General features: G+C 49.1%; 1 protein-coding gene across 1 annotated transcript; it reads right to left on the reverse strand.

Moving 5' to 3' along the window:
* Positions 1 to 4,163: 4,163 nt before the first annotated feature.
* On the reverse strand, positions 4,164 to 21,920 carry LOC119248653 (uncharacterized). Its single transcript, XM_054697512.1, has 9 exons — positions 21,903 to 21,920; positions 13,865 to 13,978; positions 13,528 to 13,668; positions 11,072 to 11,215; positions 10,814 to 10,954; positions 8,895 to 9,122; positions 7,033 to 7,197; positions 6,650 to 6,793; positions 4,164 to 4,399 (listed from the first exon to the last, which is right to left on the reverse strand). The coding sequence occupies exons 2-9, from the start codon at positions 13,965 to 13,967 to the stop codon at positions 4,164 to 4,166; spliced, it is 1,302 nt and encodes a 433-aa protein (XP_054553487.1). The 5' UTR covers positions 13,968 to 13,978; positions 21,903 to 21,920.
* Between the last annotated feature and the right edge of the window lie 1,240 nt (positions 21,921 to 23,160).

The raw sequence follows: 23,160 nt of genomic DNA on the forward strand, positions 1-23,160 counted from the left end.
GGCAGCAGGTATGTTGATGTGGTATCTCCTTTTGCCCCAGTTTTCTGGGACCTGCTTTACCCCTTTCTTGCTATTCCCCACCAAAAGGTGCCTCGGACTTGTGGCAAGCTTTCTGGCCAGTCCTGTTTGACTCAGTATTTACCCACAAAGGGATAGGTAATTTTGGAAGCTTTACTGGGAAACTATTATTAGGAATATCCTCCCTTCCCTCTGTATGCACACCAACTCTGTTAAAGATCTATCACACTGAAAGTCTGTTTCCTTTGTCTTTGTGTACATGGATGGCCAGATCCCTTTAGAACATGCACCCCTTAACAGTTTGGGGTGCCTGAGTACCCCTCAGTCATGCACTAACACCCTTCTGATACGATTTTTCTATGAAGACTTTATTTTTTTTTAAAGATTTATTTATTTATTTAAATAAGCACTGGGCACAGTCAGAAGCACGGGAGGGTGAGAGAATTCACCAGAGCCAGAGCGGGGAGCAGAACAGGCAGACTGACAAAGTACACTGCTGAGGGGAGCAGCGGGTGGCAGGAGAGGTCTGCACGCCATGTGGGACCCTCACCCAGCGGCAGCCCGGGATCGAACCGGCGCTGCAGAGGCTGCAGGCAGCTTCGTAACCCAGAGCTCAACCACTGCGCCACCAGGGGAGGCCCTCTATGAAGACTTTAGAAGAAGGCCACAGTCCCACAGTTAGGGGAGCTCTGCCCTGAAGTTCAAGGACATCCCAGGACCTTTTGTTAATGGACAGGGAGGGGGACCAGGCATGCTGAGCTCTCAGGGCACTTTATTGTATTCGATCCTCCCTCCCAGGAAGGCTCGTAATGCAAAGGTTATGTGAGGAGGCATGGGTGCGCACTGAAGTACTGAGTGAAATGTAATGTTTGGAATTTTCTTTAAAACTTCTCAGCACAGGGCCTCCTTGGTGGCACAAAGGGTTAAGAACAGCACCATGAAGCTACACAGTCTCTGCAGCACAAGTTTGATCCCCGGCCAGGGAGCTACCCACATGGCGCAGCAGACCTCTCCTGACTCACCCGCTGCTCCCCTCAGCAGTGTATTTCAGTCAGTGCCTGTTCTGTTCCCCATTCTGTCTTTTGTGAATCCTCTCACCCCCCCACCCCTGCGTCTCTGGCCTATACCCCAGCTCTTGTATGCATAAATAAATAAATCTTTTTTTAAAAAAACACAACTTCTCAGCACAAAAAGGCAGCAAAAGAGGAAGGAGGGCAGCAACAAGGAGGGAAGGGGAGAAGGAGTAAGGGAGGGAGGGGAAGGAGATCATTGGCAAAATGTCGATCATGTTTGATACTGGGAACAGATAAGCGCACATTCTTTATACTGTTCTCCCTACTTGAGTGTAGGTTCCAACATTTTCTTAATATTCAAGGGGGAGAAAAGTTTATCCTCTAGAGTCAGCTAGTAGAGGGTTCAAATCCCACTGCTGCACTTACTGGCAGTCCTCCATCCATCCGCTGTCTTCATAGATTAAATAATAGGACAGTTGTCCTGAAGGTTAATAGCCCTAACTGGTGACCCCCTTCCATGTGCTGAAAGCTGAGTCTGTGCCAAGTCTTAGGCTTTCTGGACCTTACAATACTAGGAGTTCAGAGTGTTGAATTCCCTTTTACAAATGGGAACCCAAGGCTCAGAGAAGCTATGAGACCTGTCCAAGTCCACAAAACAGATACCACGTGAAGCCACCCTCCAACCGGGCCTGTGTGAGCCCAGAGATCTCAATGAGCACCCTATCTAGGACAGCAATTTGAGACACTGGTTCTTTCCCCACCTCTGCCTTCCACTCTCTTATGTCCTCTGTACTAACTAGCTCACTTGGGTTCTTAGCAGAATCTATTTCCTTGCAGGTATGGGATTGAGCTCCCCATTTTCTTGCTGGCCCTTGGCCCCTAGCGGCCACTCAGCTGTCACATGGCCCCTCCTACGGAAAGCCAGCAAGGCGACATCCCTGCCTTTTTATTCTTCAAATCTGACTTCTCCTGCTGCTCCCTGCCAGAGAAAACACTCTGCTTTTAAAGGACTTATGTGAGAAGATCAAGCCCACCCAGAAAACCGTCCTCCATGAACTCAGAGCCAACTAATCAGTCTCCTCCACCACATCTGCAAATTCTTGGGCCATATAACACATCATCATGGATGTTCTATCTCATCACATTGGTAGACCCAGGGATGCATGGAGAAATCTTAGGGGACCATATTAGAATTCGGCCCTCCACAAACTGAGAAGTCTAGGTCATACAAAAAGTTCTCTGTTGGATCCAGTTATGGCCCCAGCAAAAGCGCCAGCAGCCTTTATCGCTTTAGAAGGCATGAGGGCTGATGCCTCAACTCCTGCCCTCACACCATCCTGGCTGATGTTCAGACATCATGGAGCAGAGACAGGCCACCCTCAAATTTCTACTTCTGAACTGTTTATTGCCACTAAGGACAGGGGTGATTTGTCATCGCCCCAGTCACTGGGAAACATCTTTCTTCCTCTCTGCTCTTTTGCACCCCTCCATCCCCCTTGTACTTCTTCCAACAAAGTACAAGCAATCCCCCGGATGAATCCCCCTTCTGTTAAAAGACCTACGGTGGTGGTTCTTGGCATGACTGATCCCTATATTCTATCCCCACTGCTTCTTTGTAATGAGAACCCCATTCTGCCCAGAATCTGGGGAGGCCAAGTACCTTAGGAAAAGTTGGGACTAAATACCAGTCAAGATAATCCATCCCCTTGCCAGAAATGGGCTGGCTCCATTCTGGCCAGTAGAGCAGGAAGAAGCCTGCCATGGGGTGAGACTTCTGAGAAGATGGGGGTGGTGGGGTCACCTCTTGTAGCTTTGGGTATGGCTGTATGAGGACATGACACTGGAAGCCTGGCCAGCGTGCAAACACCAACATGCGAAAGCTGTGTCAATGAGGCCGGTTCTTGTGGACGCCTTTGAACTGATAAATCCAGTCCTAGATTCCTCCCTCCATTTCTTGCTAAGATATGTAATATTAGTTATTCTGTACCGTTCCTGTCTCAGGGTCTTAATCTCTGCAGCTCTCTCTGTCTGGAATCCCCTCCCCCCAACATCTGCACGGCCCTGTCCCTCACCCCCGTCAGAACTTCACTCTGCCATCACCTTCCTGAGGCCTCTGAACACACTGATATATGTGCGTCCCTTTCACACTGCTCCCAGTCTCTTCCCTGCACTGTGTTTTCTCCAGGGTACTTGTCACTCCCTGACATATTATATGTGGTGGTTATTATCTTTCTCCCCCACTAAAGCATTACCTTCAGGAAAGCAAGGGATTCTGCTTACTATGTCTCTCCAGTGTCTAGCACTGTGCTTGAAGCACAGGATGGGATCCATAAAAATGTGTTAAATGAATGATGAGCGCATTTGGTTCTTTTAGTTGGACTTTTTTATTACTCTCCGCTGAAAGCACTCGGTCCTGGCCTTGTGCCCACTGTGAGATCCCTGCGTCTACCTCTCTGCTCAGCCCTTTGGGGTCGGTGATTGCTCGAAAATGAGGCTCACTCCACATGGAGCATTTGATTTTTTGCCCACCTTAGCTCCCAAACACTGTCACCTGCAGGTCCCAGAATCCCCCAGGAGAGTGTCAAGCACAGCAGAACCCTATCTGAGGCTGCAGTGTCAGAAAAAGGAAACCCAAACCACTTGGCATTGTGGGAGGCAATTCATTCAATGGGGTTCCAGCTGGGAAGATGGATCCTGAAGAAGAGGGTCTCACGTGGGGGCGGAATGGGCTGCTCTGCGTGCCTGGGAAGGGGGTCTATTAGGTCCTCAAGCACCACACCTTCTTTAGGGACTTTGCTAGACCCTAAAGGGCAAGACAGACGGAGGAGCTGCTTCCCAGTGTTCAGAAGGAGAAAGGAGCCCTCGCTCGCAGGAGTGGCCTGGTGTTGGGGGTCCCCCTAGGTGGAGGAAGGAGGCTTCCTCTTCGGGGGGCCCCTCATCTGAAGCAGAATGTGCCTCTAATTGGAGCAGCCTGCTCCCCTTTCCGCCTGGGGAAAGGAGTGTGCCTGCGGCCTGACTGGCCCCCAGCGACGCCCCAGCGGAGGGGAGCCAGGGCGCCCCCTAGGACGCGCGGGCCCGGCACGCCCCCCCCCCCCCCCCCCCCCCTGTCTCGGCGGGCGAGGCGCGGCCTCCTCAGAAGAGCGTCCTGGTGGCCAGGGCGAGCGCCAGCACCCGCAGGGTAAGGGGGAGGCCCCGGGACACGACCGAATGCCCCTTGGAGCGCAAGAGGACGCGGCGGCTGGCGCTGCAGCGGGGCGGGCGGGCGAGGCGGTAGGGCGCGGGGAGCTCCGGGAGCCTCGGGGTTCGCGCCCGGGCGCCGCCGCACAGGTCGCGGGAGCCGCAGCCGCGCAGGGTCAGGTTCCCGCCTCCTGCAGAGACAGGGGAGAGGCGACCTGAGGGCCGAGCACCCAGCCCCTGGCCCGGCTTCGCGCGCCCCCCGCTGGCGCCTGCTCTGGTCCCACCCGCAGACCGAGGGCTCTCTCCAAGCCAACTGCCCCCCAAACTCCGAGAGGGGGTCCAGGGGGCGCCTGTCTTGCCCAGATCGAGCCTTGGGATCTGCCAACCTCGCTGAGGTTTTGTAAAAGAAAAAACTGGCACCTCGAAAAGGAACAAGGGGAGGGAGCAACCTGGGAGGGAGTGGCAGGCTCTGGGATCCTGTGCTTGGGGAAGACGCGCCAGGAATGTCGAGCCTGGAGCCCAGACCTGGTCACACCTGGCCTTTTCCTTGTTATTCTCGATGCATTGCATGCGTGCAGCAAGGGTTCTTTTACTTGTGCTCAGGATTAATCTAAAACTATGACACCAGATGGCTCCTCTATTTCACACATTCCTCCACACGGTTTCGTGCACAACTTTCTCAACTTTTTCCTCTGCTGCTATATCAGAGCCACATGATACATGATAGGACATGATACAATACAATATATTATATAATATGGTTTGATGTCTGCTATAAGATATGCTTTATCTACATATAAATGTAAATAATACATGTAACCATTTTCTGAGGACTTGATGGGGGCTATGAAAGTTAAAGAATCTTAATTTAACAACACAAAGTGCCTCATCAGAGGGGTTGTAGGGGGTCTGTTTAACTGTTGTGTATCTTTGAGCTTCTCCATTAAAAAGAAAAGTTTAATAGAAAGGTAATTCTCATAATATGGTCCATAGTCTCATTTGGTCCTGAACTAGAGTACACACTTCCTCAAAGAGGCATATATGTGAGTTATTGTCCCAGACCCACGATTGTGCGCACACGCACGCACACACACACATATTCATACACAAACACACACACACACACAAAATGGGCACTCTACACATGCATCTCAGTCATAAAGAGCTCTCCAATGGTGCCCCCAGTGTCCCGCACACAATCAACACAAACAAGCCCACCCACCCTGTCCACTCACATCACCCCCCTCCTCCTAAAACACACACATGACACTATGCATGCAAATCCAAGTCCCTGGCATGTCCATCTCCTGAGCAAGGGCTGACTGAAGACCTGGTCAGCCCACAGAAGCCTTACACACACACAGCTGTCATGACCACTAACACTGAGTTTCAGCAATTCCATTCCTTCATCCACGCGTGCACACACACACACACATTTTACCATTTCTGAATAGAGCTTTGTTTTCCCATCTATATGATGGAAAGTGCCATATATAGCACTTGTTATGTTCTAGAACTACCCTGCTTCACATTGTAGCCACAGGTGACTAGGAGTGCTTTCCATGTGCCTAGTTGGAATTGGGATGTTCTGAAATTTCACACCAGATTTCAAAGGTCAGTAGGAAAAACATGAATGGAAGATCTCACATTTGCAAGTTTGTATATTGATTGCATGTTGAAATGCTAACAGTTGGCTATGTTGGGTTAAATTCTATATTAACCAATTAATTTCATTGGTTACTTTTTATGTTGTTTTTTTTTTCAGAAGTGGGGTACAGGCCAGAGTCACAGGGGTGAGAATATTCACCAGAGAGAGCAGGGAGCAGAACAGGCAGATGTACCAAAATACACTGCTGAGGGGAACAGCAGGCAGGAGAGGTTTGCCGCACCATGTGGATTGCTCCCGGCTGGCTGGGGATTGAACTCACACTGCAAAGATCACGGATAGCTTCACAGTGCTGCGCTCAACCCCCTGCAACACCAGGGAGGCCCACTTTTTATGATTTTTAATGAAGCTACTGGAAAACTTTAAATTATACTCATAGCTCACATTCTATTTCTTTTGGCTAGCACTCATCTAGAGGATTGCTTTGTTTAATTCTCACAACTGTCTTATGAGTTAGCGATTATCATCATTCCCTTTCTGAGATGGGGAAATTGAGGCACAGAGAAGCAGAGTCACCTGTGTAAGATCACCCAACTCATAAGTGGTAGATCCAGGCTTTGAATCCGGACAACCTGGACCCTGAATCCTCTAATCTAACAGCTCTTTCATGAAACACTGTGAGTTGTGCTTCCATCATCCCCATTTAGCAGAAAGGAAAACTGAGATGTGAGGTGAAGTCATTTATCTGAGAATCACACAGAGAAAATGATGGCAGTGGACCCCAGACTCAGGTATGCCTGTGTCTGACACACACACACACACACACACACATTACCTTCATGCACCAGGTCCAGCTGGATACATTCAGTCTCCACACGGGGACAATGCAAGTACAAGGAGGAATTGCAGGGTCCAGAGGAGTTGCCAGGACACGTAGGACACAAGAACCTGCTCAGGGACTTTGAGGCTGGCAAAGCTTCTGCACAGAGAAGGGTGACAGTCAGCCTGGAGGACTCTCAGGGACACCCAGGGCTCTCCATGTACTCTTAGGTATTTCCTACTCAGCTGGTGCCTTATGACACGCTGGTCCGCTGGTCGGGGAATGGAGACTGAGTGGCTCTCCTGTATCCCTTCCTTAATCTGGGACAAACCCTCCCTCCATAGTCACCCCACTTCCGCTTTGGCCTCCCATCTGGTAGCTTTCTGGTGGCAGCATACCAAAAAGAATAGGGGCCTGGCAGTGGCCTCGGCAACAGGTGGTGCTGACCCAGAAGCCATCGCCAAATCCATTGGTGAAGGCAGAGATGGAGTTTTCAAATTTGCAGTCACGAGAGGCCACGCAGGAACCATTTCTCCAGGAAACACGGGACTGTTCACCTAAGACTGGGGAAATGTGGAGGGCAGGCTGGTGAGGAAAGACAATCCCAAGCGACCACCAACTGAAGTCCCTAAGTCCCTCTGGGTCTCATTGTTGGCATTCACCCTATCTGAGATCCCCCAATACACTCAAAACCTGCCATTGTTCATTTGGACACATATTTCAGAAAGTCTTTCTTCCCCTACCTTCTCCTCCTAGAGTTCCAAAGAACAGGATGGTTCTGGACCTATGACTTATAGGTAACTTATCTATACATCTAACTTATCTATATATTTAACTTACCCTTGAGCACCTTGTGGGCTTAGCCAGAAATCTCTCTAGGATCCCAGAAATGTTCAGCACTATCCTATTTAATAAGGACATTATCCTTCTATTCCTATTCACACTGTTGGAAGACAAAGAGCTGGTTTCTAGTTCAATGCCTCTTCCCATTTACTCAAGAGTCCATTGTTTCCCTTTATGGGGGAGATCAACAGAGGTTTTAGAGAATTCCTGGCCCTGAATGTACAAGAAGATACCAAGATGGTATAACTATATCTCCCTTTTTTTCCCATGTGATCTTACCACTTTTTCATCAAGAGGTGGAATCTTCCTCACCCATTAAATCTGAGCTGGCCTTTTTTTTTTTAAGATGTATTTATTTATGCATACAAGAGTTGGGGTGTAGGCCAGAGGTGCAGGGGTGGGGGGGTTGAGCAGATTCACCAGAAACAGAGTTGGGAGCAGGACAGGCAGATCTACTGAAATACACTGCTGAGGGGAGCAGCAGGTAAGACAGAAGAGGTCTGCTGCGCCATGTGGGTCAGTTCCCTGGTGGGGATCGAACTTGTGCTGCAGTAGCTATGGATTGCTTCACAGTGCTGAGACTTAACCCCTTGTGCTACCAGGGAGGCCCCCAAACCAGAGTTTGACTTGTTCTGATCAACAGACTGTGACAGAAGAGACACTGCCTGTTCTGAGCTTATCTCTTAAGAAGCTGGTGGTTTCCAGGTCTTCCTTATCAGATGTCAATTGCCATATTGGAGGGAAACTCAATTAGGCTGCTAACTGATGGGAGCCACATGGAAGGTGAAAGTCTGAACTGAATATTCCAGCCCCAGTCGAGCTCCTGCTGAATGCAGCCTCACAAGTGACCTCAGCCTTCACCACTTGGAACAGAAGAACGTAGCTGAGCCCAGTCAACCCACAGAAAGCTGAGAAATAATAAATTATTGTTGTTTTGAGCTATAAAGTTTATTTTTTAATTCAGGTAAAAAGCACATAATATAAAATGTATCTTCTTACCTATTTTTAAGTGTACAGTTCAGTAGTGTTAACCGTTGGGTAACGGATCTCTATAATCTTCCTTTTGCAAAATAAAAACTATCATCATTCCATTTTCTTTCCATTTGGTTTTAACTACTCCAGATTTTATTAAAAAAAAAAAAAAAAGGAGATCATACCCATTTTTGCCCCTTTGTGACTAAGCCACGACATCTTGAACCAATATGTGTATAATTCAGCCATAAATAACAAAAACAAACATGTCACCAGACCAGATTTTAAACTGTCCTGCCCTGCAATCAGCCTCTATCCTCTATGACCAGGAAAAAGCCACAGTGGCTGGAGTGGAGGCTCAAACAGGAGGACTAGGAGAGGTCTCATTGCACCTCAGATCCTGTCTCGGCCTCCCCTTCCCAATCTTGACTCCAGGGTCACTCACCCGTGATGCCGGTGTTCTGAAGGCAGTAGTTCTTATCTTCTGGGCAGTGGAGAGGGACGCAGTGGTAGGGGTCTGAGCAGGTGAAACAGCTGGTGATGCTGGCCTGGTTGTGTGTCTTGGTTGTATTGGAGTGAGTCACTGTTGCCCTGGTGTGGGACTCAGTTGCCCCAGTGTGGGACCTAGTAGCCTCGTGGTTCTCAGTTGCCTCGGTGTGAGGTGCAAGATAACCTGGGGAGAAAGGAAGATAAGCTGGCTGGAGGACAATCTGTGTGCGTGTCTGTATTTCAGGGGTACATGACTTTGAGTGTGCAAATGTACTGTGCAGAGTGTGCATGCCTGCAATGACACAGCTTGCGTGTGAGAGCATCCATTTCTCTGTAGATGCACGTGGTTGCATGAGTCTCTGTTGGACAGTGTGTTCTGGAACTGTCTGCAAGAGGTGGGGATGCACTTGGATCCCTGCTCAAGCAGGTATCTACATGCATATCTGTGTGAACAGACCACATGTCGTATGTACACATTTGGTGCTTATATGTAACTATGTATGTTTTTCTGGGTCTGTGTGTTTCTGTGTAAGGGTGCGAGTGTGCTTTCAATACAATTTGGGTTCTTTGGGGTAGATACATTGGTGAATAGATGCAAACCTCTGTGGATGTCAGTAATGCTTCAGCATATCTGTGTGTGTTGTATGCTTTTGTATATTTGTGCATTTGTCTCTGTCTCTTTTCCAGCCTGTGTGTGTGACTCTGACAACTGATGTGTGCCTGCACAAATGTGTTAGGTGTCTGTAAAGATTATACATGCAAAGGCCCTCCCTGGTGGTGCAGCGGGTTGAGCGCCATGCTGTGAAGCTGTCCGCAGCCTCCACAGCACGGGTTCGATTCCCGGCCAGCCAGGGAGATGCCCACATGGTGCCACAGAGCTCTCCTGCCTCACCCGCTGCTCCCTCAGCAGTGTCTTTGGTCCATCTGCCTGTTCTGCTTCCCACTCTGTCTCTGGTGAATTCTCTCACCCTCCCACACCTCTGACCTATACCCCAGTTCTTGTATAAATAAATAAATCTTTTTTTTAAAAAAAGATTATACACGCAAAGATCCCATGCCCCAGATTCCTTTCCTCTCCATATTGTACATTTTGAGTTCCCAGGTTTTTTTTTTTTTTTTACTGTGATCATTAGTTTACTCCATGATTTAGTTTTGAAAAACAAAATTCCTGGCAGCTGGTCATTGGAGGACGCAAAGGTGAGAATGTTCCCGCTTTGCCTGCAGATTTGGCAAGCAGATCCTCTTCTGCCTCACACAGCTATCTTGACGGCGCTTTTAACAAGCGTGTCCTGCATCCCCGCAGCTGTGGGAATTGCTGCCAGGTTTGAAAGCTGCCTTTCTCACCTCTAAAACGTCAATAATTCTGTTCAGTGACCTCACTTATCAAGCTGTTGCCCCAGTAAACACTATCTCAATCAGCATCTCTCTTTTCTGAAAAACAAAAATGATTGTGGATGTTCTCTGTGAGGCCAAAAGAAGATGGTTGGCAAATCGGTCTTCTTTCATAAGCAAGGAAGTGAAGAAAGAAAAGGACTGTCAAATTTCTTATTTAAACCCAGGGCAGAGCTTTCCTCTCACTTACATAACAGGATGTTCGCATTTAGAAATTCGTGCTCTTCTGTAGGTGGGTCTTGGGTGCCAGGATATAAATGTGGCAGTTTGTGAATAAGTGTGGATATGTGTCAATGAGATTTTCTGCTTCCCAGTGTGTCAGGCATGGTGTGTGTGTGCACCCAAGCGCACATGCAAGGGTAATTGCACTCCCTGGGAGCATTATGGTTGGGGGAGCAGATACCCTGGGGACATATAGGCTTAGGAAGGACATGTGGGGCCGAGGGAGGGTGGGGTCTCAGGAACTTGAGGGGTTCAAAGCACCTGGCTGGGCGGAAGGAGCCACAATGCTGCATTCAGGCTGGGTGCTGAGATGAAATCCAGAAGCTACCGGGCCCAGGATGGTGTTTTCTGGCAAGTGGCAGATCTCTGGGGTAGCACAGCCCTTCAGAGTTTGGTGATCACCTGCAGAAATAGGGAGAAGCTGCAGGGGGAGCTCAGAGTCTGAGCCTCCCATCTTCACATCTGTCTCTGTCTTAAAGCTCTTGTTTCTGTAAACAACCTCTTGAAGGGCATCCTTACCTCCACTCCATGTCCCATTGAGGATGGCGCACACAGTCTGCTTCCCGGTGCAGTTCAAGACCAAACCGGAGCCACAGGGAGCCGACTCATTCCCAGAGCAGTAGGGGCACTTCACCCCATTGGGCTGGGCCTCGGTCTCTGCCCCTGGGTGAGTGGGTGAAGTCAGGGTGGGATGGGAACTGACGAATGCCCCAGCAGGTCGCTGATCTCCTGCCTTCCCTTTCTTGCCACCTCTGCCCACCACAATCCAGAACGTTTTCCTCTAGGATGGGACCAGCCTGGTCTCAGCCATCTCCTCCCAGCCCCCAACTAAAAGAACATCTCACTGAGTCCAAGATCAGGCTGGCCTCCAGCTCTTCCTTTTTCCTGAACAAACCTTCAAACTGAATCTTAAGAGTTCTTTTATTCATTTCACAAACATTTCTTGAGCATCTACTATGTGACAGAAACTGTTCTTGAAACCCTTCACCCAGACCTGAATGAAACCCTCCCTTAAAGATCTTAAAATCCAATAGTGGTTTTCAGAGAATGATCTTGTTATTTTAGGTTTTAAGATGATGTGGCATTCAGCAAAAAGGGGGGAACACTGATTTTTTTGATACTCCATCCGCTGTTGAATTTTATGGGCTTTCTTAGAGATCTGAGAAATTTAAGTGCGAGTTGTTTAGACCGATTTCTTCTGGATCAAATCTAAACCATGAATCATTTTAATGTGGATTTATATCGAAAGATTGGAAAATTGCAGGGCCTCTCTGGTGGCCTACAGGCTAAATCTCAGTGCAATCACTTCTGTGGTCTGAGTTCTATCCCAGCCAGGAAACTGACCTCTCCTGTCTCACCCACTGCTCTTCTCAGCAGTGTATTTCAGTAGATCCACTGTTCTGCTCCCCACCATCTCTGGTGAATCCTTTCATCTCCCCCCATTCACCTCTGGCCTGCACTCCAGTTCTTCTAAGCAAAAATAAATTAAAAAAAAAAAGGTTGGCAAATCGCAAAAACAGACTATAAAATGAGTTACTACCCATTAACGGTGCTCTGTGACCACTGTCCACACTGGGCACTTGGACTGTGGCTGGTTCCTTTTGGGATATGCTGTGAGCAGGAATTATGCCCTAATTTTCCAAGGCTTAGTTGGGAAAAAGAAGGAAAAAATCTCATTCATAATTTTTTGTTTTGATTATATATATGTCGAATAATCTAAAGTAAGTAAAATATATTATTACAATGAATTTCAGGGGCCTCCACCGTGGCACAGCAGGTTGGGCACAGTGCTGTGAAGCTGTCCACAGGCTCTGCAGCGCCAGTTCGATTCCCGGCTGGCCAGGGAGATTCCTACATGGTGTGGCAGACCTTTCCTGTCCGGCCCGCTGCTCCCCTCAGCAGTGTATTTCAGTCACTGTGTCTGTTCTGCTCTCTGCTCTGTCTCTGGTGAATTTTCTCACCCTTCCGCACCTCTGGCTTGCACCCCAGTGCTTGTATAAATAAATAAAAAATAAAATAAAATGAACTTCACCTATTTCTTGCTACTTTTCAATGTGGTGACTGGAATCATTTTAATGATGACTCATATATTTCTAGTGAACAACACTGCTCTAATCCTCTAACAGAAGACTCCAAGTATTCCTGGGTATAATCTTTCATTACCCACAGGAGTTTAATGCATTTATAATCATAACTCACATTTGACATGCATTTAATATACACGCCCACCTCTTACCTTGAACCTGGATTTTTTTTACTTGATTGAGGTGCACAATTTAGGCAGAGGGAAGTCCCAACTGTTTAAAAGGATGGGGTGTGGAGCGATCTCAGTGTCCCTATTGCTATACCTGTGTCAATTAATGGCCTTTCAGTAAATAACAGACCACATGTACAGCGGTGGTCCCAGTAGGCTGTGCCCTTAATTACACCTGATGACCTTTGCACAAGGACAAAATCGCCTAAAGAGGCATTTCTCAGGATGTATCCCTGTTGTTAGGTGACATGTGGTTGAAAAAATTCCTTTTTTGGTTGGAGAAATAACCAGGTAACAAACTCAGGTCCATGGCTAGGGTGTGGCCACCCAGGAGGGTCTCTCTTCCAGGGTCATGCAAAGCAGGATCAGCAGCCCCCTTAATTTTGCACCTAGAGGCCTTGCTGGTCTTATCCTAGATCTGGGCCTGTCACCACCCATAATATGTCTTGTTCTGCTTGACTAGCCTCAGAGGAACCCCTCTCCTGAGGAAAAAATGAGTCTCCTCTCCAGTCTTCCCAATAACTCACAGTTACAATTTTTGCAGCATCTACTATAGCCAAACTTGCACTGGGCACACCCCACAAAACTCATTTCATGTCCATAATCTAGATGAGAAAACTGAGGTTCTTCTTGCCCCAACCAGCCGGCAGAGCTGGAAATCAAGGCCACATTCCCATGACCCGCCCCCCGGGGGGTGGGACCCCCAGGGACTGAGACAAACCTTGGTGAAAAGCTTTGCTGCAGTTGCTTTCACAGCATCCCTTGCTGAGCCAGGAATAGGGGCCAAAGGTCAGCATGTAGACACCTTTTGGGCACTCCTCAGCTGCCACACATGATCCATTCCTAATGAGAGCCCCATTTTCTGGAGACAAAGGTTGAGGAGGACATATTAGAGACCCCAAGCTCTCCTGCACCTCTGCCCATAGGCAGCTATCCCCAGAGGGCAATCTAGGTACATTGGGACCACTCCTCCCCAACCCATGGCACCAAGTTGAGTGCCTCATCCATGCCTCTCCCCTCCAATCCTGCTTCCCCTCCCCACTTTGCCCAGCCCCTACCCAATCCCCCACTGAGGTACTTCTGGCTAAGCAAGCAGGACTCCTTCGAAGATGGACAATTTATCTCGGTGCATTTTCCCAGCGGAGAGCAGGTGGGACACATCAGGGAGGTCCCTGTGGGGAGATAGGAGGAATCAGAACCTGCAATTTAAGAGGAAAGAACACACACAGAGAGAGAAGATTCAAGAATAGGACTAAAGGCTAGGGAGGGGGTGCTTTGGGGAGAATTCTGGAGGCGTGTAGGACTGACATCCGGGTGGGCGAAACAGCATGGGCAAAGGTTTGGAAGTGGGAATCACAGCTTCTCGGAGCTACAGATGTTGGCAAAGTTCCTCTAAGCTACCAGTTCTATCACAGCACTCCCTCCCCACTCAACAATCTCTCCCTCACAAGCCCAGAATCGAACAGAGAACTGAAATTCCCTTTCTCAGGCTGGCTGAGTGCAATAATGCTCCATCAATCAGATGTCTTCTTGACCTCCAAAGAGGCCCCAGTTCTTAAGAAGTCTGTCTGAAAACTGCTGACCTTGGCTCCTTTCTTCTCATTGCAAATAATACAACTGACGCCAGAAGTGCTGAAGATCCCACATTAAGACCCTGGCGAGGTTCGTGGCCACTCAATTCCCAGCCTGGGTGGAAGGTGGCAGAATTAAAACCCAAAGACAGGGCCTCCCCGGTGGTGCAGCAGGTTTAGCACTGTGCTGTGAAGCTGTCCGCAGCCTCTGCAGCGCCAGTTCGATTCCCGGCCAGCCAGGGAGATCCCCACATGGCGCAGCAGACCTCTCCTGTCTCACTTGCTGCTCCCCCCAGCAGTGTACTTCAGTCCCTTTGCCTGTTCTGCTCCCTGCTCTGTGTCTGGTGAGTTCTCTCACCCTCCCACACCTCTGGCCTGTACCCCAGTGCTTGTATAAATAAATAAATCTTAAAAAAACAAAAAACAACCAAGGACAGAGAGGCAGGGAAGGAGAAGGAATAATAATGACTGCCCCTTGATCAGTAAGAGCTCCCTGAAAGACAAGGTCACTTATGCCTGACATAGTTCTAAGCACCTAAGCTCTTAAAAAGCTCCTCAAACAGGGCCTTCCTGATGGCGCAGCGGTTGAGCACTGGGTTATGAAGCTGCCCTCAGCCTCTGCAGCGCTGGTTTGATCCCAGGCCACCGGCGAGGGTCCCACATGGTGCTCAGACCTCTCCTGCTACCCGCTGCTCCCCTCAGCAGTGTATTTCTTCATCAGTCTGCCTGTTCTGTTCCCTGCTCTGGCTCTGGTGAATTCTCTCACCCTCCCGCGCTTCTGACTGTACCCAGTGCTTGTATAAATAAATTAATTAAAAAAAAAAAAAAAGCTCCTCAAACATATGAATCCAGTGAATGCCCCCAACAGCCCTCTGAGGCGGGGCCATTCTCACCTGTATTTCACAGTTGGGGAATTCTCCTACTCAGGCTGGCACAGACAGAGAGGTTAAGTGGCTGGCCCAAAGGGCACACAGTTAAAAAGCAGCTTTGCTGAGATTTGAACCTAGCCCCAAACCTTCCCTTCAGTAGTCTCTGCCAGATGAAAAGCGCGAGTAGAAGGCACTGGGGTTGAGACTCTGAAACGGATGCCCACCACCCACCCACAGGACTGTGGATTAATCCCCTCCCTTCTGGAGGGGGCAGCATAGGACGTGCCTACCTGCTGGTGCAGCCAGTGCTCCCAGGAGCATCAGAACAGGGAGGAGCCCGAGCATGATCCAAACCGGAGAGAAGGAAGCTGGACGGGGGTGGCCTGGCCTTTTATTCAACGGCCTTGGCTAGGGTGGCAGCCCCGTATGTGGCAGAGCAAACAGGCCCCGGGAGATAGGCGGCCCCACCCACCATCCTAGTCACAGGGATACAGCAGGGGTTGGGGTGGGGCTTATGGAGCATGAAGGTGGGGAAACTGAGACTTGAGAGGCCTGTGGGAAAATCCTGAGGCTACTCTGTGAAGCCAAAGTAGGATGAATGTGCATATTGTTGTTGTTGTTGTTATTATTATTATTATTATTATTATATTGTTTGCCTATTCCTTAGAGAGATCAACTCACTGAATCCTCATGATAGTCCTAAAGTTGTTACCATTAACACTAGAAGGGACATTTCAAAATATTTGATCAGTTGTCAGCATAAGCCAAACTTTGCAGTGGTAAAACTCCACACCAATTGCCATAGCAGCACCCGGTGGCTGCCACTGATTTGGTGTTTCTCTTACTTGCTGGAACATGGCAGTATCCAGGAAGACCCGGATAGATATTCCATGGGGGCACTCAGGGTCTTGAGGCAGTGGATTTTTACCAATAAAATCTGGAAGACTCCATATTTTAACAATTGGTACATTTGAAATCATCCCCATGCCCCCAATTTGTAACAGGGAAGCTAAGGCTTAGCGCCATCAAGGCCCTGGTCCAAGGCCACAAAGTGAGGATATTGGCACAACTAGGGTTTGAACCCAGGCCTCTCTGTCTTGATCTGGGCTTCCCCAAGAGGAGAGAGGAGGACCTCCGTGTTGGCCTAGGGGTTAAATCTCAGCCCTGTCACCTCTGTGGCTTGAGTTCCATCGTGGCCAAGGAGCTGACCCACATGTGATGCAGCAGACCTCTCCTGTCTCGCCTGCTGCTCCCCTCAGCAGCGTATTTCAGTAGATCTACCTGTTCTGCTCCCCACTCTGTCTCTGGTGAATCTTCTCCCTCCTTCCCTGAACCTCTGGCCTACACCCCAGTTCTTATACACAATCAATAAATAAATATAAAAAAAAAAAGAAGAGAAAGGAAAGAAAACTCTGCCCCCATCCTTACCTAAAAATTGGCCTTCCCTGGTTGGATAAGGCCTATGCTGCTCTCCTGCCCCCTCTGTGACTGGGCAGCCTTGATTTGCACAACTTTTTTTTCAAGATTTATTTATTTTTATACAAGAACTGGGGTACAGGTCAGAGGCACAGGAGGGTGAGAGGATTCACCAGAGACAGAGTGGGGAGCAGAACAGACAGATGGACCAAAATACACTGCTGAGGGGAGCAGCGGGGGAGACAGGAGTGGTCTGCTGTGCCATGTGGGTAGTTTCCTGGCTGGCCAGGAACTGAACCCTCCCTGCAGAGGCTGCGGACAGCTTCAGAGCGTTGTGCTCAACATGCTGCACCACCGGGGAGGCCCCAAATTTGCACAACTTTTCATTGAGAATAAGATGGATGTAATCCTCCCTTCCAGCCCCACGCTTGGCCTCTGTCAGTCACCTCTTCATGGACTTTGAGTCTCTCCCTACCTGCCTCTCCTTTGAGGTGTGTCTCTGGGAATGTCATTTCCCCTGTTGGGGGTCTCAGTGTGCTCATCCATAACATGGGCAGAACTTGGGTCAGCAGGGAACACTTGATGATTGGGACTTGTTAACCTAGGGGGCACTTGTACTAGTAGCCTCAAGAGAACCACCACCCCCAACCAGAGGGGGATGAACGCCCACAGCTAGGTGGCCAGAGGTCAAGTTCCAAGCTGGGTAGCCTTAGACAAGACTCTTCACCTGCCTGAGCCTCAGTTTCCTCATTTGTCAAATAGGGCAATTGGAAAGACCTGCCTCAAAATGATGCCTTGAGGTTTACGTTGCCCAGAACAGTCGGTAAATTCTGTCAGATGCTCTGCTTTGTTTTCAACCACTAAATTTCTCATGTCACTTTCTTGCTGCCAGTGCTGCCATCATCATCATCATCACCATCACCATCCTCCCATCATCATCACTGAGCAGTATGCCAGGCCACACGGGGGTTGGCCTCTCCCCTTGGCTCAGAAGTGACATCCCAAGCAAGAGAAAGGTTGAGTCCAAAGTCATGCCACAGGCCTCCTGGGCTTCCCAGACCCCAAGACAGGGCCCTCAGTTCTGGTATATGTCAAGGAGCTGGCTTTGCAAGGCGCCAACCCTAAGGGAGAAAGACAAGTGCCTAAGAGTGGCTTTTCATGATAGGGTGCTGTGGTCCAGAGCATTTTGGGTGGAGGGGTCCACCTCTGTCCTGGGTGCACCCATGGGAAGGTGGGAGAGCAGGTTCCCCCAGAAGTCTGGAGTCCAAGAGGAGGGAGAGGCTCCTGGGGCTTCGTGACTAGAACCCAGTATCCCAAAGGTGAGCAGATAACTCAGGCTGGGTAAACAGACCAGGCGCCAGCACAGGCGCACCAAGCACAAGGCTCTCCAGGTAGAGCGTGAAGGGCTTGAAAACAGGGAAGGGATGTTCTCCTGCCTTTAATTTGAAATGGGGACTGGAGGAAACCTCAGAGGAGCAAATATGAACCCCCCTCCCGTCCCCACGCCAGTGTTTGCCACCTAGCTTCTTTTCTGCACCACAATTTCCCTACTTCTCTGTAATGCAACCTGCATTTCATGACTTCCTCTTTCTCTTTTCTGTTAGAATGATGTACGTCTTGTACAGGGTAGATTTTCCCCTCACTTGGTTTTGCAAACTCTGTTGCAAAGAAAAGTGTTCAGCCATATAATTTCATACATCTGTGTTTCCCCTGTAAACACAAGTGGTTTTGCTCTGTCAAAACCTAGGAAGATTTGTCATGTGTAATTTTGAAACCTCCAAGGGATTATGCGAATTTCCACTTGCACCAGGCATGGAGGGGATTGTCTGTTCCCCTACGGACCCACCCACTGCTTGTATCATCAAATGGGCCTTTTCTTTCTTGTCAGTCTGTAAGTGACAGGTGAGTGTCAGGAGACAAATGTCTGTGAATTCAGGGCAGCTCCTTCCATCAAGAGATCAAGGTTGAAGTCACTATTGCAGATGCTCAAATCAACCTTTTAAATAACCTGATGATCACTCAACATATATATAGCAAAAGAGACAGAGTCTCTTAGAGCAGCATTATTGCCAATACTAGGACATGGAAGCAACCAAAATGCCCATCAACAGATGTTTGGGTCAAGATTCTGTGGTCTGTCCACACTCTAGAATACTATTAAACCATAGGGAAAGATGAAATGTTGCTATTTATAGCAAAATGGAGGGAGTTCAGGGGAAAGAGGTGGAAGAAAGCAAGTCAGAATGACAGAGACAAATGCTGGACATTTACATAGAGGATGACTAGACAGAGTAAAATACAAAAACTGATGGAAATTCATAAACACTGTGAGGGCTCTGAGGTTGAGAGGGAGGGGGAAGGGAGAAAAAGACAAGGGAATACAGGGGAGGGGAATTTAAAAAGAGATGGAATTTCTTTTTCTCCTCAATGCTGAGCCAAGCTTGGAATTTGTTTAGTCCCTAGAATGCGCCAGAAGGGATATCATGTGAGTTCTGAGTCATGGCTACCAGGGAACTTGTCATTTCTGGTATCATTTTCCTGTTGACACCTTGCAAATAAGCTTGCCACCTGCAGGAGGGGAAGCCATTGCAGGAAGGGAAGCATCCCAGTTTCGGACCTGTGAGTGAGACCAGCCAAAATCCACCAAACCAGGAGAACCCATCCGGACCAGTGGGCCGCGCCAAACCAGGAACCCTGCTGCAAAATGTATATGATTTTCAGCCACTGCACTTTGAGGGTGGGGACACAATGATACAGCGTTAAAATACACAGCCCTCCCTAACTCGGAGAGGGACAATCCCTACCTCCTTCAGGTTTAGCAAACCTTGATCTATATGCTAAACTAACACTTCGCTTTTTTTTCTCCTTGCATTCTGAGGACAAAGGGTCTTACTTCAAAAAAACTTCAAAACAAAGCCAAGGAATCTTGCAAAAATAATATCAGAATTGCTGACCACCAGACACTGATGTTTCAAGGACAGGAATGCTACCCCCCCCCCCTTTTTTTAAAAAAGATTTATTTATGCGTTCAAGAACTAGGGTACAGGGGCCTCCCCGGTGGCGCAGCGGTTGAGCGCTGGGTTGAGAAGCTGCCCGCGGCCTCTGTGGCACCGGTTCGATCCCCGGCTGCTCCCCGGCCACCGGAGGAGGGTCCCACATGGCGTGCAGACCTCTCCTGCCGCCCGCTGCTCCCCTCAGCAGTGTACTTTGGTCCTTCTGCCTGCTCTGCTCCCCGCTCTGGCTCTGGTGAATTCTCTCACCCTCCCGTGCTTCTGACTGTGCCCAGTGCTTGTATAAACAAAACAAACAAACAAACCAGCAAACAAATAAATAGGCCTCTATTAAAAAAAAAAAAAAAAAAAAAGAACTAGGGTACAGGACAGAGGTGTGGGAGGTAAGAGGATTCACCAGAGATAGAGTGGGAACAGAACAGGTAGATTGACTGAAACACACGGAGGAGGGGAGCAGTTGGCAAGACAGGAGAGGTCTGCTGTGCCATGTGGGTAGCTCCCTGGCCAGGGAGCAAACTTGTGCCGCAGTGGCTGCGGATAGCTTCATAGTGCTAAGACTTAACACCTTGAGCCACCAGCGAGGCCCTACACTCCCCCTTTTGATCCACTCATGACTACTTAAATACCCATGTCCCAGCCTTTCTGGTGACGTAGGGGTTAAGTTTCAGCACTATCATACTATCACCACTGCGGCTTGACACCAGGGAGCTAGCTCACCTGGTGCAGCAGGCCTCTCCTGTCTCACCCCCTGTTCTCCTCAGCAGTTTATTTCAGCATATCCACCTGTTCTGCTCCCCACTCTGCATCTGGTGTCTCTCCTCACCCCTGGCACCTCTGGCCTACACTCCAGTTCTAGTATGCATAAATAAAAATAAATAAATCTAAAATAAATAAATAAATACATACATACATACATACAAACCCCTGTTCTCTGCTAATGAGCAGGACAGTAGTCTTTAGACTCTAGTCTGTTACCTTCCTCATTTGTTGACAAACAAATGAAACTATTTTCCTCCTTCTCAGAATTCTTATAGCTGAAGCCATTCCCGTATCAATAACACAGCATATGCGAACTGAAACAAATTGAGTGTTAGTGTCCTTTTCAGGAATCTTTTGTGCTTCCTCTCTGTCCTTTACCAGTTCTTCTGTTGACTCAGGGCAGTGTTTCTCGTTTCTGGTGGCAACCACAACAAAGGGTCACAAACCCAGCGGTTGAAACAATCGAACTTTATTACCTGGAGGCTGGATTCTAAACATAGGGACCTTGTTCTCTTCTGGAGAATCTTAGGGGAAAACATTCTTCACCTCTTCCCAGCTGCTAGGGGGGTTGCTGGCAATCCTTGGCACTGCTTGGCATCCCCTACTCTGTCTTCACATGGCTGTCTTCTAGGAAAATCACTAGTCACTTTGAATTTGGGGCCCACACCCTACCCCTCTATGACCTCATCTTATCTAGTCACATCAACCACAACCCTATTTCCAAAGACAGTCACATTCTGAGTCTCTTTTTTCTCTTTTTTTCAGGGGTGGGGAAGCAGGCAATAAACCATCCCTAACTGGAGTTCCATGTCTTCGCCACATGGATGCTCGAATGGCAATTATTTCTACTATTGCAACTCAGGGGAGGACCCTGAACTGTGAATGTTCTAAGACGTGGAAAGCCGGCTTTTCTGCGCAGACACTACGAAGGTTTGCAGCTCAGGATACTCTCTTTGCCCCTGTTCACCCCTAAGCCCGTGAAACCAGAAACACAGCAAGGAGGACTAGCAGATGGGAAAGGCTGTAATTCTAATTTCTGGTCCTTGTCCTCCCAGGGCAGCAACCTGCCAGAGCTGTTTAAATGGGATATGGCAGAGCCAGACTGCAGAGGCCCAAATCCTCTCCATTTGCAGAGCCCCTGTTCTGGTTTGGTTTCCTGTTATGCTGTGACAAATGACCACAAACTCAATAGTTTAACATGACGGGATGCAGTCTCTTACAGCCCTGAAGTCAGAAATGAGTCTTGAGGGCCACAATGAAGGTGTCAGCGGAGTAGTGCTCCCCTGGGAGACTCTTGGGGTGCCTTGGTCTCCCTGCTCTATTCCTCATATTCCTGTGTGCTTGGCCTCTGCTTCCGTCTGCGGAGCCAGAGGTTAAATATCTCTCTCTGAACCTGTTTTCTATTGCTCTGTCTATACTGTTACCAGCTCCCTAACCACAGTCCAAGGTGGTGGTTCCCCATGGCCGTACCTTCTAGCCTGGGGTGGGGCAGGCAGTGTTGGCCAGGTGTGTGCAATCACATTCCACGATATTCAGACAACGATGAAATGACATCATGATGGATTTCTCAGAGTGGATTCTGGTTGTCCAGTACCACAGCTGTACTCAAATGTCCTTGTGCGGCCCACTGATAAGGACACTTGCTGCTACCTTTCAGGCCCATGGAGTTCATCAGATAATGTCCCTATCTTATGACCTCTGACTTAAATCACATCTGCAAGATCCTTTTTCACACGAGGTATCGTGCATGGGTTCTGGGGCTCAGGACTTGGATATCTTTGGCCCTTCAGCCAACCAGGCCCCTCTAAACCTATTTCCTCAACTGTAAAATGGGATTCTGTGGGGACCAAATTATATTACAGATGAAGTGCCTGGAGCCGGGGGCCCTTCGTCAGGCTTAGAGGCGTAGAGTTTCAGTTAAAGTCTCTAAGCACCTCAGTTTCTCTGCCTGGAAAAGGAGGGAGAGAGGCGTGGACTCAAGGGTTTTCCCAGGGCTTCTACTTTCGGGTGTTTCCTCCTCTAGTCCCCTTTTCCTCAGGGATATCCCCACAGAAGACAGCGGGGGCTGCCAGGAGACTTCCCGCATGGAAGCAGGAAAGGGACAGTCACATAACTGCTGCCTGTTAGACCTTCTGGAGCCATTGAGGAAATGGGCACACCCTGGCCCCACCAAGAGCCAGGCTAGCGTGGGGGCACGCCTCAGGCAGGTGGGGGTCCCAGCATGCACTCACACAGACTGTCTCTCGGTCTCTGCTTTCCTTTCTTTGCTCTCTGCTTTCCTTTCTTGGAAGGCAATTGGGTCATTCTAATTTCCTCTGTCAATCTCTCTCTCAGCTCAGCGCCCCCATCTGTCCTCAGTCCCCTTACACTCAGCACCCCTCTCTGCACCCCTTCTTTCCCTCTATTTCTCACTGTTTCTGTCCTTGTCTCTCGGTTGTCATTTTCTCCATCTCTAGAGCTCTCCCTCTCTGATTTCCCTGAGTCAGTGTGTCTGTATTCTCTCCTCTCTTCCTCTCTCTCCTTTCCTCTCCCCATCTCTACTCTAGCTCTCGCCCTGTCTCTAGCTTCTCCTCAGGCCAGGAAGGCCAAAACCCGAAACCCAAAGTCCAAACCCTAGGGATTCCCCCAGGGAGTCAGGAGCCCAAGGGCAGGCAAGGCCCAGGTGAGTCACAGGAGGGAGGCGCTGCATTCCTACCTGCCACTTTCCCGAGACTGTGCTCTGCCAAGC

The sequence above is a fragment of the Talpa occidentalis genome, unplaced genomic scaffold (assembly GCF_014898055.3).
Source record: "Talpa occidentalis isolate TD23 unplaced genomic scaffold, MPIMG_talOcc4v2.1 talOcc4.17, whole genome shotgun sequence".
Lineage (NCBI taxonomy): Eukaryota > Metazoa > Chordata > Mammalia > Eulipotyphla > Talpidae > Talpa > Talpa occidentalis.

Coding starts and splice junctions, on each gene's coding strand:
- LOC119248653 (XM_054697512.1), bottom strand. CDS start 13,967: ATGTGTCCCACCTGCTCTCCGCTGGGAAAATGCACCGAGATAAATTGT. Junction 10,955..11,071: donor CAATGGGACATGGAGTGGAG/GTAAGGATGCCC, acceptor CTATTTCTGCAG/GTGATCACCAAACTCTGAAG. Junction 9,123..10,813: donor GGCTCCTTCCGCCCAGCCAG/GTGCTTTGAACC, acceptor CTTTCTCCCCAG/GTTATCTTGCACCTCACACC.